Source organism: Saccoglossus kowalevskii, chromosome 3 (assembly GCF_978046115.1).
Source record: "Saccoglossus kowalevskii chromosome 3, keSacKowa6.1, whole genome shotgun sequence".
Classification (NCBI taxonomy): Eukaryota; Metazoa; Hemichordata; class Enteropneusta; family Harrimaniidae; genus Saccoglossus; species Saccoglossus kowalevskii.
In genome coordinates, this window is record NC_140643.1 from 33,334,166 (window position 1) to 33,351,283 (window position 17,118).

General features: G+C 37.9%; 1 protein-coding gene across 1 annotated transcript; it reads left to right on the forward strand.

The window, feature by feature from the left end:
- The first annotated feature begins 1,420 nt into the window (after positions 1-1,420).
- Positions 1,421-16,456, forward strand: LOC102806094 (protocadherin Fat 4-like). Its single transcript, XM_085497465.1, has 19 exons — positions 1,421-1,487; positions 1,747-1,949; positions 2,350-2,813; positions 3,010-3,155; positions 3,842-4,022; positions 4,583-4,736; positions 5,140-5,248; positions 5,384-5,884; positions 6,072-6,310; positions 6,774-7,304; positions 7,402-7,666; positions 7,896-8,095; positions 12,032-12,173; positions 12,305-12,542; positions 12,785-13,122; positions 13,499-14,434; positions 14,513-14,678; positions 14,993-15,139; positions 15,391-16,456. The coding sequence occupies exons 1-19, from the start codon at positions 1,421-1,423 to the stop codon at positions 16,454-16,456; spliced, it is 6,093 nt and encodes a 2,030-aa protein (XP_085353591.1).
- Positions 16,457-17,118: the final 662 nt, after the last annotated feature.

Genomic DNA, 17,118 nt, shown 5'->3' on the forward strand with positions numbered 1-17,118 from the left:
ACAGTTTAATTGTTAACAAATCTAGAATACGTCAGCAAGAAGTTGGTGTAAATCACTGATCAGTTGATGAGATTCAGTTAACTGAAAAACACGTGCAACTGACATACATTGCGTCGATATATGGGCGCTGTATTTCAACCCATGCGAGTGTGAAAATACATTGCGTCATGTAAAATATCAAGCTAGTTTTGGCGTGAGATGTGATATATTCGTACACTGATTGCGTAGATGTTTATCAATCGTCCTAGCCCAAGGTCTATTGATACAAGTATACCATCTAAATACATGATGATAGATTACTGTTAATTGATTAATAGTATATTGCTTATGACAAAACGAGCATGTGGGCAATTTACACACGAGTGTATTTGTTGAGCGAAATCAACGAAGCAGATACGCATACACTGACATTTATGAGTACGTACCAGTAATGTTTACCCATTTGTGTATTATACCAACCACGCAAATCCAATGTATGATAACATACGATAAAACGCAAGTAGTAAACTTACTCAAAGTTACCCACGTTATATCTATGCTCATTGAGCAACCTTAGATTTTGTTCACGATGTAAAAAAGCTATCAGAATATCATTTGGGTATAATGTATATTGCATTAGAGTATTGAATTTACACGGATTATAGTGTTCAAATTATAATGAATGCGTTTGCTCCATGACGCTAAGTGTTTTACTAAAGTGAATGCGTTCATCATCGGTGTTTATTCTATCGTCCATTAGAACACGATTTAACGAACGTCCGTAACATCGCCAACTTGTGTTGAACTATTGTTTTCGTTGATGTCTGCCTCAAGATGGCGCCCTGACTTTACTTTGTAATCGACATTAACCATCGCTGAGGGAGCTGTCCTCAATAGTTCTGTGGATATTGTGTCAGCGACATTTTCTCCGGGCCTGCATTTTCCCAAACACTTACACCCTCTGTATCCCATGACAACAGCAAACGCGCGGACGGATATTGCACAGAGAATTGTAAACAGGCTAACAAGTTGAATGATGTCACAGTTGATTTCCAAGACATAATTGGCACAGTTTTGAGTAGAAAAATACGCCGCACAATAAGGAAAAATAAATATGTTACATACAAATATTATACATTGATATTGTATATTGTTCAATGCACGCTCAATAAAAACGTTGTAATTCATGTATATTGACGAAATAAAGACAGACAACTTGAGGTTGCTATATACTAAATATCACCAAGTACAATTGTTATTCAACTCTATACTTCACATGTAATTAGATCCCGTTAATGTTACACATCGGTACGTACCGTGACAACACTGTTGTGACTAATCAAGTCGCGCTTGTCAAGACGGAGTTGACGGATACCAGACCAGTAAGTACTTGTTGTGCAACAACTGTTCATCTTATGCTGGGATTATTGACGATGAGAAAATGGCGGTAATCAGGATGGGTCAGTTGTTGTGCATGTTGTGTATGCTTCTGTCTACTGCTATAACAGGTAATATCACTAATTTACAAATTCTCATAAAGCCTTGCTAATGAAAAAAAAACCGATCTGCTTAGTAGAAATTTCGTGAGCCATCAAGTTTTCTCTTTTTATTTTAAAGAGGGTTATACAACACACTATTAATCCACCTAATATTTATTTATCATATTTTTTTATTTGTACTGTAAAATACTGTACTTTACTTGAAATATATACTTCAGCAAACGTTTCGCTTACTATTAACCATATTTTCTTTCCTCATTATTGGCAGATGGATCGCCAGTATTTGACGCGTCTACTACGGGGGTAGTTTATATATCAGAAAATATAGCAGCATCGACATCTATTCATCGGATCAGTGCAACAGACACAGCTGGTAGCACCATGACTATGAGCATAACCGGAAGAGATCCGACAGATGCTCCGTTCGATCTTGCTTTATCGTTCACGAGTAGTGGTACAATAAGATATGACGTATGTATGACGGGTTTTTTAAATTCTAATTGATTACCTCTACATAATGATCTATATTTTATATACATGATTAATTCAAATTTATTACTCCATATTTTTGACAGGATAAATGGTAATTCTATGTTTATAAAATAATTGAATGTCTGTTGATTACCACAGCTCGCAAGTCGAGCTGTACATTTATTGGGATTGTCACCATGGATCGGTCGTCTCTATGTACATATATATATATAACTCGTATAATAACTCGTAGGCTACGCTGCCATATTCCTACTTATATTATATTACCGATAATACGATCATGGGCATAATTTTTGCCATTATTGTTGTATTCTCACTCCAGTCTAGTGTGTTATATAGTTTTTGTCATAAAAATGCATATTCTATTTTCAATTCCCAGATACGAACAAATTCTGCTCCTGGTATAAACTTCGAAGAACGCGCTACATACGAGCTGATTATTACTGTCGTCGATGCCAGCTCAAATTCACAACAAACTACACTCACTATATCCGTTAACGACGAGCCAGAAGCTCCCTGGTTTGTAAACATCCCTGCAGGGGGCCTACAACTGGGTATCAACGAGAACACAGGAGGAGGAGTGTCTATATACCAGCTCAGTGCTAATGACCAAGACTCGGGGTTCGCCCCTAGCTTCACAATCTCTGGAGGAGGCGGAAAGTTTGTCATTGGGAGCAGTACAGGTGTTATAACGACAGTTGCAAATCCAGGCTTCGACTATGAGTCTGGTACGAACTCCTACTCGTTAACAGTACAAGTATCGGACGGGACTGGTACCGCTAGTGACTCCGATACTATTCAAATCAATATCATAGATGTCAACGACAATGTCCCTACGTTCAGGTAAATCGAGTTAGTCAAGCATATATGAAACAAGTCCGTTATTATTATCATAAAATATAAGCGAAACGAAATAAAACAATTAATACTAATGAGAACATGAAAACACTAATTGAAGCAATTTGTGAGTACGTATGTATGTCACAGTTTGCAAGGAGAGAGATTTTTCAATAAAACAAACTGTCGTTGTATATTGCAGTTCAACTTACAGTACCACGTACTACGTTGACGAAGAAAGCAATGTGGGCACAACTGTAGTGGATATAGACGCCACGGACACAGATAGTGGAGATACAGTCTTGTTTGAGTTTGTGAATAGCGAAAACGATTTTGTTATTGACGCGGGTGAGTAAATCTGGAGCATGGCGTTAACCAATCTGATTGGCTTAATTTTTTAAATTGTATTTTAATATTTGTTTTATTATTCTTACCATTAATTACCATTAAATTTATATAAATATGTTATTGCAGCAAAGTAATTGTAACGTCAAAAAAATAATTAAAATAAATAATAATTATAGCAACCAGGATCCTATATTAATCAGATTGAGCGTTAAATGTCTCTCTTCATTCAGTTCGGAAGCAGCACTGTATCCATGATCAATTAGTTTCACGAAAGTCTTTCGATTTTCATATATTTTATGAATATGTTGCTTATTGCTATACAGGGTCATATGTGAAAAAAAATTGGAAGTACAAACCAATTTTTTCAGATAAATGTGATATTACTGCATGTAGATTTTGAAGTTATTTAATAGAACTCTATGTGGAAAATTTAAAACACGATAAAAGCTAAAACATGGGGGCACATATTTGTAAAAAATACGGCAGTTTAAGTAGTTCCCCCTATGCCACACTGTGCCTATGCTAACATCTGCGATAAAACGTGTTCTCACGAAAAAGCCTGTATTGAGGAACCTAAAACATCTCTATACATGTTGGTGAGTGAGACGATCACAGAGCCATTCTATCCACGAGCTATCATGCCCTTTTTTTATGTTTATTCATGCTATGTTCAATGTTACTTCCAGGGACGGGGGCAATCAAAACCAATTCCATAATGGATTATGACGACTCAAGTCAGGTCAATGTCTGGTCAATACCGGTGAGGGCGTACGACGATGACAGAACTCATTCGTCGACAGTTACAGTGGTAATCAATCTACGAGATGTCAACGACAACACACCCACATGTAACCCATCTGTCTATGTGTGAGTATCTACACTGTATCTACAATACGACCAGATCATGACTGGCATGACGGGTAGATCTGCGACATATAAAACTTGGAAATTAAAATTAGATTTAAATAAATAAGCATGGTGTCTGACGAAGTGTCATCTACACTTCAATCTCAGTTTATAATGTAAACCACAGTCCCTCCTCTTCTGTTGAGGTACTGTGTGTAAACCAATCTCGAACGAACGCACGTACGGGCGATTTATTTGGAAGACAAAGAAGATAGGTACACGCCGTAAAGACAAATAAGGCAACAAACCAAAAATAAAAATAAAAATAAAACGTTGTAGATCGACGTGCAAGCATAATCACAGTACATCCTTACAGTATACGGGTATTGCAATAGACTGACATCAAGATTGATAATTAATACGATCCGGTTGTAACCTTTCAACTCAAAGCTTTGATGTTATTTTTCTTTTCCACTTTATAAAGGAAACCTTCAGATAAAGTAGCGACATACAAGAATCAGACAAATTTCACTCTCATTGACAATGTATGATGTTTATGAATAATTTCCATATTTTAACAGGGCTGTATTGGCAGAAGATAGTAACGTCAACGATTTAGTTGCATCGCTGGTATGCACAGACAAAGACGGCTCAAGTCCAAATAATGACATCACTATATCGATGACGTCAGGCAGCAACGTTTACTTCCAATACACAAACGCGGGAGTTGTTACGGTAGGGTGGTATTAGTCAGTGAATAGACAAAGAATTCAAGGTCGAACTACTGGTTATATAATTTGAAGAAAAAAAAGTTTAGTTTCCAGCAAATATTCATCGAAACAAAAAAATCAACACGACGTATCTAATACCTTAGTAGTTAATAAATTTATGTTTACATTCTTGCAACTTTATTTTACTGTTTGTTTTTGACTTTATTCGTATGTATTTGATTGCATTTGGTTATTGTAATATGGGTAATTTTGAGTACTGTTTTGTTTGGTATCACATGTATATTACACACTAGTAATCAAAAGCAGAATATAAAATTATAGATTGTGCATGGACACGGTTCAGTAACTATTACATGCAACTGTCTAGTATTGGCACTGTAATTCTATAAATGTTGTTTGTACTACAGGTGAAGTCGAATTTAAACTATGACGACAGTTCATTGGCCAGTAACAATCATCGCTATGAACTAGTTTTTGAAGCTGCTGACGGTGGATCCAATCCTTCAAGTCTAACGGGTAAGGTTACTTTATTCTTGTGCATTAGGCGTGTTATTATCGGAGTAACAGAATAGATGTCTGCCGGTTAATTTCCTTTTGGGTGCATGGCCCCTTCGTTGACTAGGTCTAATGTATGCGTGATATTTGTTGCAGGAACTGCTACTGTAATTGTGCAAATCACGGACATCAACGATAATTCCCCACAGTTCTCACAGGCATCTTACTCGGCGAGTGTGGATGAGGATGAGAACGTAGGTTATGTGGTGGTTACAGTCGTTGCTACTGATAACGATTGGCCTTTCGACACGGTCACCTATGAAATCATCAGCGGTGACGATGCGTCCCAGCCGAAATTCAGCATCGAACCAATAACTGGTTCTATCAAACTCCGAAACACGCTGGACTATGAAACCAGGTCGTCTTACACATTAACCGTTAGAGCCACGGACGGAGATTTGAACGATCCGAACACGGTGACGGCGTCAGTGGTCATAACGATTGTCAACGTAAATGACGTTGCGCCGTATTTCAACCCTTACGTTATATCGGTGTCGTTGACGGAAACCGCTGCTAATACTGGCGTGGATGCTACCTCACTTAACTGTATCGATGAAGACTCACCCAATTCCGAAATTGTCTACGACATATTGTCGGGTGAGTAGAGTGTGAATACCATTGCATTAGTATTGAACGGATGAGAAGTCTGTGCCATATTCTATGATCCAATCGATCGTGCAGAACAAGTTCAACACATTATACAACATAACATATTCAACACTTCGCAATCACACATTAGATATGTTTTCCTCTATCACGTATATGTTTACCCTTATCCTTGCAGGTAATTCTGAAGGTAAATTTACATTACCAGTGACGACTGGTACCCTCAATCCATCTGTAAGGCTTACTACTAGTATTGACTATGATGACGTGGCCGAAGCACAGAGCTATACTCTTGTTATCAGAGCTCGAGACAACAATGGCGCCGGGTTGTCAGGCACTGCTGTCGTACAAGTGGAGATCACCGGAATTAATGAGGATACACCCACTTTCATTAACCCCGACCCTAATCCTGTCAGTGTAAGTACTTTGTTAAAATTCACCTGCGCCGTAACTGCTCCATTGGATACCTTATCTGTATCTGCGACGTCGTGTTATATGTGGATAGTTCATGCATAGTTTGAGACAATAGCGATCTATCGAAAGTTGTATAGATTGAGTGATTTCGAAAGACTTTCGCGTATTTTTTACGAATATATATTGTGACATTTGAAAACCAGTTATTTGCGCGCCTTTATATTAAAATTTGTTCATGAGCTGACATTAGTTCGTCTGAAATCTTAAAACGACACTAAATATCCCTATCACGTCGATGTGTGTTTTATAAAGATATGTCAGAGTACCCGTCGTCGTCACTTTAACCATAGAAGGTACTAACGTTAGTACCTTCCATGCTTTAACCAAATAACTGTGCCTTATCCTAGTTACGACGCTGATAATTGCCATCAGTACTCAATTACCGGTAAAATGGCTTTCCTTTCAGATTCCTGAACAACTGAGTGTCGGCACATCGGTGGTGACGATACATGCTGACGACGGTGACAGGGGTACAGACGGTGAGGTATCGTACTTATTAATCAGCGGCGATACCCATGAATCGTTTGAAATTGACCCGTCTTCAGGAGTCATCCGCATTAAAAAAGAAATCGACTACGACACAATGGGAAGTAACAAGTATTACAGCCTGGTCATCCGTGCTGTAGACGGCGGTGATCCGGCACAGTCTCAAACACAGTCAGTGTCCGTGACTATCACGGATGTTAATGACATCGTTCCATCGTGTGCTGTGTACCTGTATACTGTAACTGTGTATGAGGACACTGTGTCAAACACAAAGTTTGTAACTCTGGACTGCGAGGATGCAGATTCTTCAAATTTCGGTGATTTAGTTTATACCATATCGCCTTCGGTGACTGAATTCACGATGGATCAAACAGACGGTGGTGTGACGCTCGCTAACGGACAAACTCTAGATTATGAGTCCGGGACGCAGGAATATAAATTAAATATCATTGTAAGTTTAACGAATAATTATCTTTTTAATAGTTCGTTGTTCTGTTTGAAATACTCAATGTAATCTCCATTCGTATTTGTTTGTGATCATATCGTAGGTACGAGACAATGATCCTACAACAGCCAATCGCCTGTCAACAACCGTCATAGTCACAGTTAAGGTTGGACCCATCAATGAATATTCCCCGTCATTCACATCTAGTTCTGACGTCACGGTGTATGTGGATGAAGACGCAACGAATGGTTACCAGGTGACAATCATGAGTGCAAGTGATGATGATCTCAGTGATCACATACACGGTATAATACGTCATCGAATAGACTCTCCAGCCAATGTACCATTTGGTATCGATTCTTCTACAGGTAAGCTAGAATCCACATGACGAGTCACGTGACCTAATACACTACTTGTCCGTATATATTTCCCACAATGCATTTCTTCTAACAAGCAATGATTAATTTCTCCGAGTGTGTATGTTCCGATAAAAAATGTTAACATGATTCATTGCATTTACATTGAATGCACCCCTACCCCACACACACGCACTCTATGATCACGGGAATTAAATAAGCAATTATTGGTTATTTGCAGGAACAATCAAAGTAACGTCTGGACTAGATTATGAAACCACGACCCGTTATGTTTTATTCATTGTGGCAGAAGACTATGGTGGACTGGAAACTACCGGTACAGTAACGGTGTCGATTAATGATGTCAACGATAATTACCCAGCATGCTCTCCAACCTCGCATAGCGGGTCAATTGATGAAACGTTCTCCACAAGTGGTGAAGTAAGTTATTTTTAAAGTTATTATGACATATATTACCGAGTGTATGACACGTTTAGGGATAATATTTCATAATATCTCTTAATGTAAAATATATTCATGTGATCTTTTGATATCTCTCTACTTTGAGATATATCTACGTGAGATGTTTCGATATCTCCTATTTTTCTATATATTTATACTGTGAGATACATTCATGTGACGTTGCTATATCTCAATCATGTAAGATATATTCATGTGCTATGTTTTGGTAATTTTATAATGTGGGATAGATCCATGCGATATGTTTCTATAACTATATAATGCGAGATATATTCATGTGATATGTTTCGACATATCTATAATGTGAGATATCTCCATGTTTTTCGATATCCCCATGGTGACAGATGCATACAGGTGGTATTTTTGACATTTCTAAAATGCAAGATACCTCCATGTGTTTTATCTCTAATGTTAGATACATCCATGTGATATGTTCGATATTTCTATAATATGAAATACATTTCATGTGAAAATTGTTGATATCTCTCGAATGTGACATACAGTCAGGTGTTATGTTTCGATAAATTTATAATGTGAGATACATTCGTATGACATGTTCGATATCTGTGTAATATGAAATACATTCATGTTTGCAACTTTTACGTGATATTTTTTATATCACTATAATGTGAGATACCTCGTGTGATATTTTTCGACACCTCTATACTGCGAAATATATGTGATATGTTTCAACATCTCTATAATGTGCAATACCTCCATGTGATATTTTGACACGTCTATAATGCGAAATATATACATGTGATATGTTCGATATCTCTATAACGTAACATACCTCCATGTGATATTTTGACACGTCTATAATGCGAAATATATACATGTGATATATTCGATATCTCTATAACGTAACATACCTCCATGTGATATTTTGACACGTCTATAATGCGAAATCTATACATGTGATATGTTCGATATCTCTATAACGTAACATACCTCCATGTGATGTTTCGATATCCCTATAATTTGAGATACATCCATGTGATATTTTACAACATCTCTATAATGTGTAATATATACATGTGATAAATTCTATATCTCTATAATGTGACATACCTTCATGTGATATGTTTTGATATCCCTATACTGTGAGATATCTCCATGTGACATTTTCGACATCTCTATAATGCGAAATATATACATGTGATATTTACGACATCTCTATAATGCATGACATCTACATGTAATATATTTGACAACTTTATATTGCGAAATACGTACATGTGATATGTTCGATATCTCTCTAACGTAACATACCTCCATTTGATATTTTCGACATCTCTATAATGCTTGACACCTCCATGTGTTATTTACATCTCTATAATGCATGACATCTACATGTGATATTTTGACAACTCTATATTGCGAAATATGTACATGTGACATGTTCGATATCTCTCTAACGTAAAATACCTCCATTTGATATTTTCGACATCTCTATAATGCATGACACCTCCGTGTGATATTTACGACATCTCTATAATGTGAGATATCTCCATGTGATATTTACGACATCTCTATAATGTGAGATATCTCCATGTGATATTTACGACATCTCTATAATGTGAGATATCTACATGTGATATTTACGACATCTCTATAATGTGAGATATCTACATGTGATATTTACGACATCTCTATAATGCATGATATCTCCATGTGATATTTACTACATCTCTATAATGTGAGATATCTCCATGTGATATTTACGACATCTCTATAATGCATGATATCTGCATGTGGTATTTACGACATCTCTAAAATGCATGATATCTGCATGTGATATTTACGACATTTCTATAATGCATGATATCTCCATGCGATATTTACGACATCTCTATAATGTGATATATCTGCATGTGATATTTATGACATTTATATAATGCATGATAGCTCCTTGTGATATTTACGACATATATATAATGTGAGATATCTGCATGTGATATTTATGACATTTCTATAATGCATATCTCCATGCGATATTTACGACATCTCTATAATGTGAGATATCTGCATGTGATATTTATGACATTTCCATAATGCATGATAGCTCCTTGTGATATTTACGACATCTCTATAATGTGAGATATCTGCATGTGACATTTATGACATTTCCATAATGCATGATAGCTCCTTGTGATATTTAGGACATCTATTTAATGTGAGATATCTGCATGTGATATTTATGACATTTCTATAATGCATGATATCTCCATGCGATATTTACGACATCTCTATAATGTGAGATATCTGCATGTGATATTTATGACATTTCCATATTGCATGATAGCTCCTTGTAATATTTACGACATCTATATAATGTGAGATATCTGCATGTGATATTTACGACATTTCTATAATGCATGATATCTGCATGTGATATTTACGGCATCTCTAAAATGCATGATATCTGCATGTGATATTTACGACATTTCTATAATGCATGATATCTCCATGTGATATTTACGACATCTCTATAATGTGAAATATCTGCATGTGATATTTACGACATGTCTATAATGCATGATATCTCCATGTGATATTTACGACATCTCTATAATGTGAGATTTCTGCATGTGATATTTACGACATTTCTATAATGCGTGATATCTCCATGTGATATTTACGACATCTATATAATGTGAGATTTCTGCATGTGATATTTACGACATTTCTATAATGCATGATATTTCCATGTGATATTTACGGCATCTCTATAATGTGAGATTTCTGTGTGTGATATTTACGACATTTCTATAATGCATGATATCTCCATGCGATATTTACGACACCTCTATAATGTGAGATATCTGCATGTGATATTTACGACATTTCTATAATGCGTGATATCTCCATGTGATATTTACGACATCCCTATAATGTGAGATATCTGCATGTGATATTTACGACATTTCTATAATGCATGATTATATCCATGCGATATTTACGACACCTCTATAATGTGAGATATCTGCATGTGATATTTACGACATTTCTATAATGCATGATTATATCCATGCGATATTTACGACATTTCTATAATGTGAAATATCGGCATATGATATTTACGACATTTCTATAATGCATGATATCTCCATGTGATATTTACGACATCTCTATAATGTGAGATATCTGCATGTGATATTCACGGCATCTATATAATGTGAGATATCTCCATGTGATATTTACGACATCTCTATAATGTGAGATATCTGCAAGAGGCAATATCGAATATGTGTGTATAAATGTTTACTAGTGATATTCACCTCTTGTGAAAAATTGTTTCATCAATAAGCACAAGAGAGTTTCTTTGTTGAAATAATGAACTACGCACAATATAAAGCGTCTAATCGAATAAACACCACACAAAGAGTAATTTATATATTTAGATCAGGTCAATTGAAAGTCGCTGGTGTCTGTGATTTGACATACATGTGTTTAGACGATATGCTTTGGTTTCCGCTAACTTTCCGATTTCGGAAATGTATTGCTTTTGAGCACATTCTATGAATAACTGGAATAGAATTAATTGTGGGCAGTTTGACTCAACAATGTTTTGGTGTTATGGTATGCAATCAAGCGTTAGCATTGTCGCCTATGAGATGTCAAATACTGGCCTTATGCCCTATTTACGTAATTCCTTAAAGCGCGAGGGTCGTCACGTGCGCACGCGCGAGAATTGAGTCCCAGGCGATGATAACAACACACGCTAAGAACGCAGAGGCTCTTGGGTAGACGCTTGTTTGTAAACAATGACACACTATGGCACTATGCGTAGGTGACGACTCCCCGCTTTAACAACTCAATGAGTGTAGCACTGCCCCGGGACTATGAGCACTGACACTTAACAACTCCATATTATTTTGTGTTTACCATTGTCAGGTTGTGAAAATCACGTGTACGGATGACGATAGTAGTGTCGACGGAACTGTACTTTTCGATTTAACCCAAACGCCTTCGAGTAAATTCGTTATCAGTGGCACGGGTAGTCTCACGCTTGATACGGCGGTAGATTTTGATTCAGGTATGTCATCGTTTTATGATTTCTACGTTATTTAGAAAACTACTCAATAATTTATTATTAGTACGCTTCATTGTCACTTCGTGGAACACCAATAATTATATGTTTTGTATGTATGTATGTTTGACTTACAGGGGAGACAACGTATATTCTGACTGTTTTTGCAAGAGACAACTCTGCTGACGCAAACCTGCGAAAGACGACCACTATTCCTATAAGCATCGAAGTAAACGCCGTCAATGAATACACTCCTGATTTCGACCAAGATCTATACAGTGAAACTATTAGCGAAGATTTTAGTGTGGGGGATGTGTTTGTAACTGTTGGTGCTGTTGATAATGATAGAAGTGATCATATCCACGGCATTCTCACGTGAGTATGAATGTTCTGTTCTATAGTTACAATGTCATATATGGTTCGTAACGTAGCCATGAGCAAGACGTTGGGCGTTCTCATAGGTATACTACATTCCTCTACTTTTGTCTAAGCATTTTTATATTTTGTATTTCCGTTCTCGCCTGATAATATCACGTAGTTCAATCTCGTGCGCATACGCGGTTGACTATGTGATGTCTTGCTTGAGTGTTTAGTATTTTCAATATTCTTTGCAATAGATACACAGTTACCAACGGCGACCCGGATGGACAGTTTCAGATTGACCCGTCGTCTGGCGCCATATCAGTTAAAGCTCCATTGGACAGAGAAACACACTCATCGTATGATCTCTTAGTGAAAGTTCAAGACGGAGGAAGCCCGGCTTTATCTGATACGACCACAGTGCAAGTGACAATCAGTGATATTAATGACAAATACCCTGAATGTAGCCCGGCGTTCTTCAGTGAAACAATCGCCGAAGACGAAGGCACTGATTTTGTTGTAGCGACGATAACGTGTACAGATACAGACGATGCCGACTACGGAGTTGCTGGTTTTGCGTACTCCATCACGTCTGGTATGTACACCGTGTACCAATTGCGAGATTTTAACTATGTTTATTCCATATAATGTCACAGTATGTAATATAATGTACTCTGAATTCCTAATTAATTAAAGCTAAAACTATTCAGGATGTACATAGCAACATGTTATAGCGAGCAAAATACCCATAATGCACCTTTGACCGCCAGTCGTTGTTGATAAAATAACAATAATAACTGAAATATAAACGTGTGCGGCGATTTTTGTTCAAATGTGTACGCAATAAAACCCAAAACATTCCTGTCATAGTTAGTTGTCAAGTGAGTATATTCAGACATCATCGGATGAGTATACAGTGTGTTTTAAAGAAGTAAAATAACTGTACGTCGTCGTTGTTGTTGTCCACACAGGTAACAGCGATGGATATTTCAAACTTGTCGCTAATGAACTACAGTTGGCCAAACAACTGGACTTCGAGAGTAAAATCTATCACAGCGTAGAGGTAACAGTGTCTGATAACAATGGTAATTCACCTACAAATACGATAGTGATACCCATTGCTCTTACAACGTATCCAGTGAATGAGTTTACGCCCGTATTTAGCCCGACGATTTACACTGATCCGTTTGAAATCGACGAGGACAGGAGTGTGGGAGATGTCCTCGTTGATGTGGACGCCTCTGACGATGATCTTGATTTGAACGCACATGGACAGATATCATATACTATCGAATCAGGGAACTCTGCAGGAAAATTTGATATAGATTCTACGAATGGAAATATATTCTTAGTTAAAACCTTAGACCGAGAAACAGTTAATAGCTACAGTCTCCTAATACAGGCCGCTGACAGAAATCTAAACGGGGGTATCGACCTAACGGCTACGATCAGCGTATCGATCACAATAGTGGACGTGAATGACAACGATCCACTTTGTAATCCAGATTTATATACATACGAGATACCCGAGAACACGGCCTCTGGTACGAGTATTGGTACGATTACATGTAGTGATCTGGACGATGGACAAAATGGCGATTTAACCTATGCTATCCTCAGCGGCAGTAATTCTGATTTCGTGATCAGCAGCACAGGGGTCATAAGAACCGACGACGACATTGACTATGAATCACTTGAAGATGAGCAACTGTACACGATGGTGATCGAAGTCGCCGATCAGGGCTCGACTCCGCGCAGCACAAGCGTGTTTGTAAGTGTTATCATCACTCCAGTGAATGACGCAACACCAGTATTCTCTCAACCGTCTGGCTACAGCGTCACTATACCTGAAAGCACGGTAGTTGGTACATCTGTTTTACAAGTTGTAGCCACAGACCAAGACGACAGTAAGTAAGAATCACATTTCTAATTCGGTGGTCAACTCGGAAATTGACTCGGAACTAACAATTTATTGTATTTTTCAGATCTCGATGGTCAGATTTCTTACTCAATGACTTCGCCAAAGTTTCGCATAGAGACTAACACCGGAGTAATCATCGTAAGTGATTTACTGGATTACGAAGAAACGATAATGTACACCATGACAGTTACCGCAACTGATTTATCTAACACTGTACCTAGAGATGCCAGGTATGTGTCAACAATATTGTTAATAATGCATTACACTAACTCGTTTACACGTCAGCTAAGAACCATTTGTTCGACCGAAACCTCAACGTGGCCGGTTATGAATGGCCGGCTTTAGCGAAACCGTTCGATTTGGGCGATGAATGGCTCGAGACAGCAAAAATCGTTGTGTAAACGCGTTCGGCTTCAATAAAGTCGGGGTTGACCTCTGATATGACTGGGCCCGACATGGTCCTGACCATCACGGAGCAAACTCATTGGGGCCGAAATCACGCCTTCTATATCCTTCTTCAAATTACGTTCCATTCAAATCATAGGATCTCAGGAGCGGATATCGTTTGGTATTTCTGTCCGGAAACTATAGATAAACCAATTGATAAACCAATCGATCGCAAAGATAAGTGCTGGGAATGTAGGTACTGTCATTACAGAGAATCCAACAAACTTTCCACAATTCCACAAAGGTGAAGTCGATTGCCTAAAAAAGTACATATACACTGATATTTATTCATTGACAAACCAAAATCAAAGATAATGTCCAAGTTGGAACTGTCCGATTCTTGTTGAAAGAAGCCAATGATATGGGCGTTGTCGTTTTTGGAGTTGGTGCGCCTTGACAGTTCATAGTCAGGCAAAAATAGTACAAGAACTTGAAATATTGATTATTATAGGAGCGTTGCCTCGAGTAACGTAAGATATTTTTGTTTATTTTTAGCGTGACTGTGACCATTAATATTGAAGATGAAAATGATAACGATCCTACATGCGACCCTAGCGTGTACACTAATTCGTTGTCTGAGAATGATGCAGTGTCAACGGTAGCTGCGAATCTCTTATGCTCCGATGCCGACAGTGGAGACAACAGTTTGTTGGTTTATGACATTATCTCTAGTACTGATCCAAATGCTGACTTTACAGTGACAGCAACTGGTGTGGTGGAAACGGCTAAAACGTTAGATTTTGAAACGACTCAGGCATATTCACTTCATGTAGAAGTTAGCGACTCTGGAACGTCAGGTGCCAGAACGACGACAGTACAAGTTGGTGTGGCGATAACACCGTACAACGAAGCAGCGCCTACCTTCACGGCAGGTCTCTATTCCACCACCGTGTCTGAATATTCAAGTCCCGGATATGACGTCATGGATATAGATTGCACAGATTCTGATTTAGGTGACGACGCTACAATGGAAAATATTGAATACACCCTTCTTACCTCCACCGATTACTTTTCCATTGACATAGAGTCGGGTTTAGTTGAAGTCAAATCATCTCTGGACAGGGAAGCTACACCAAGTGCCTTGGAATTCATCGTCCAATGCAAAGACACTTTAACCGTTCCGCAACAGAGATCTTCCACTACAACGATGACCATCACTGTCTCAGACGAAAATGACAACACGCCTGTTTATGATCCTGTCACTTATGAATACGAAGTGCGAGAGAACACACCAGTAAACACTGTCATTGGTCAGTTACTGGTAACTGACGAGGACGACCCAGCAAACACAGTTATAACATTTACTATCGTCGGGTCGGGTAACAGTGATGCCGTGTTCGCCGTCGACACCAACGGGGAAACACGTGTCAATAGCGTTACCAACTTAAACTTTGAAGTGACGAAACATTATACATTTCTTGTGCGTGTACAAGACGGGGGATCGTCTCCACTAAGCGCAACGGCAACAGTTGAAGTGGACATTCTGCCATACAACGAGCACACGCCTTCCTTTACCGATGATGGTTCATATAACTGTAAGAAACACTTCACTCTACTATAGCTTCTTATTATAGTTTTCTTTGAAGTGATCGATTTTTGATTGTTAACTCATTTCAATATTATTTTCACAGTTTATGTTGTAATAATTATAATCATATACCTGAAAACTGGAAAGCAAAATATATAACATTATCTGGTGAACGAATACTGAACGATATTTGTAATGCGACATGCTATTACCATGGCACGGGGAATCAGAACAACGTAGATTCACTGACCAAATTATCATCACGCGTACCAGGGGTATCACATTTCGGGGTACTAAATTATACTAGTAATACCACATGTATCCATATTACGAAATATGATCTGTGTAAGGAACCAGCCTTTCACTGCAAGAATACATCATTTCACATGTATAATGAATTTCTATTCGCACTATTTATATTATTTGTCATAACCGCAGTTAGAATAGACGAAGACGCCGCATTGGCCCTTGACGTTGGTCAAGTCATTGCTACGGATAGTGACGACTCTGACTACGAAGACGGACGTATTGTCTACAGCATTATTGATGGAAATGATGAAGACAGATTCTACATCGATTCCACTTCTGGTAAGATACTGTTGTATCGTAATTTTCACAGGCCAAGTGTACATCTATAATCACTATAATTTTAGAGTGTATTTCTATACAGTGGTCACATGACCGATGAGTGTGAA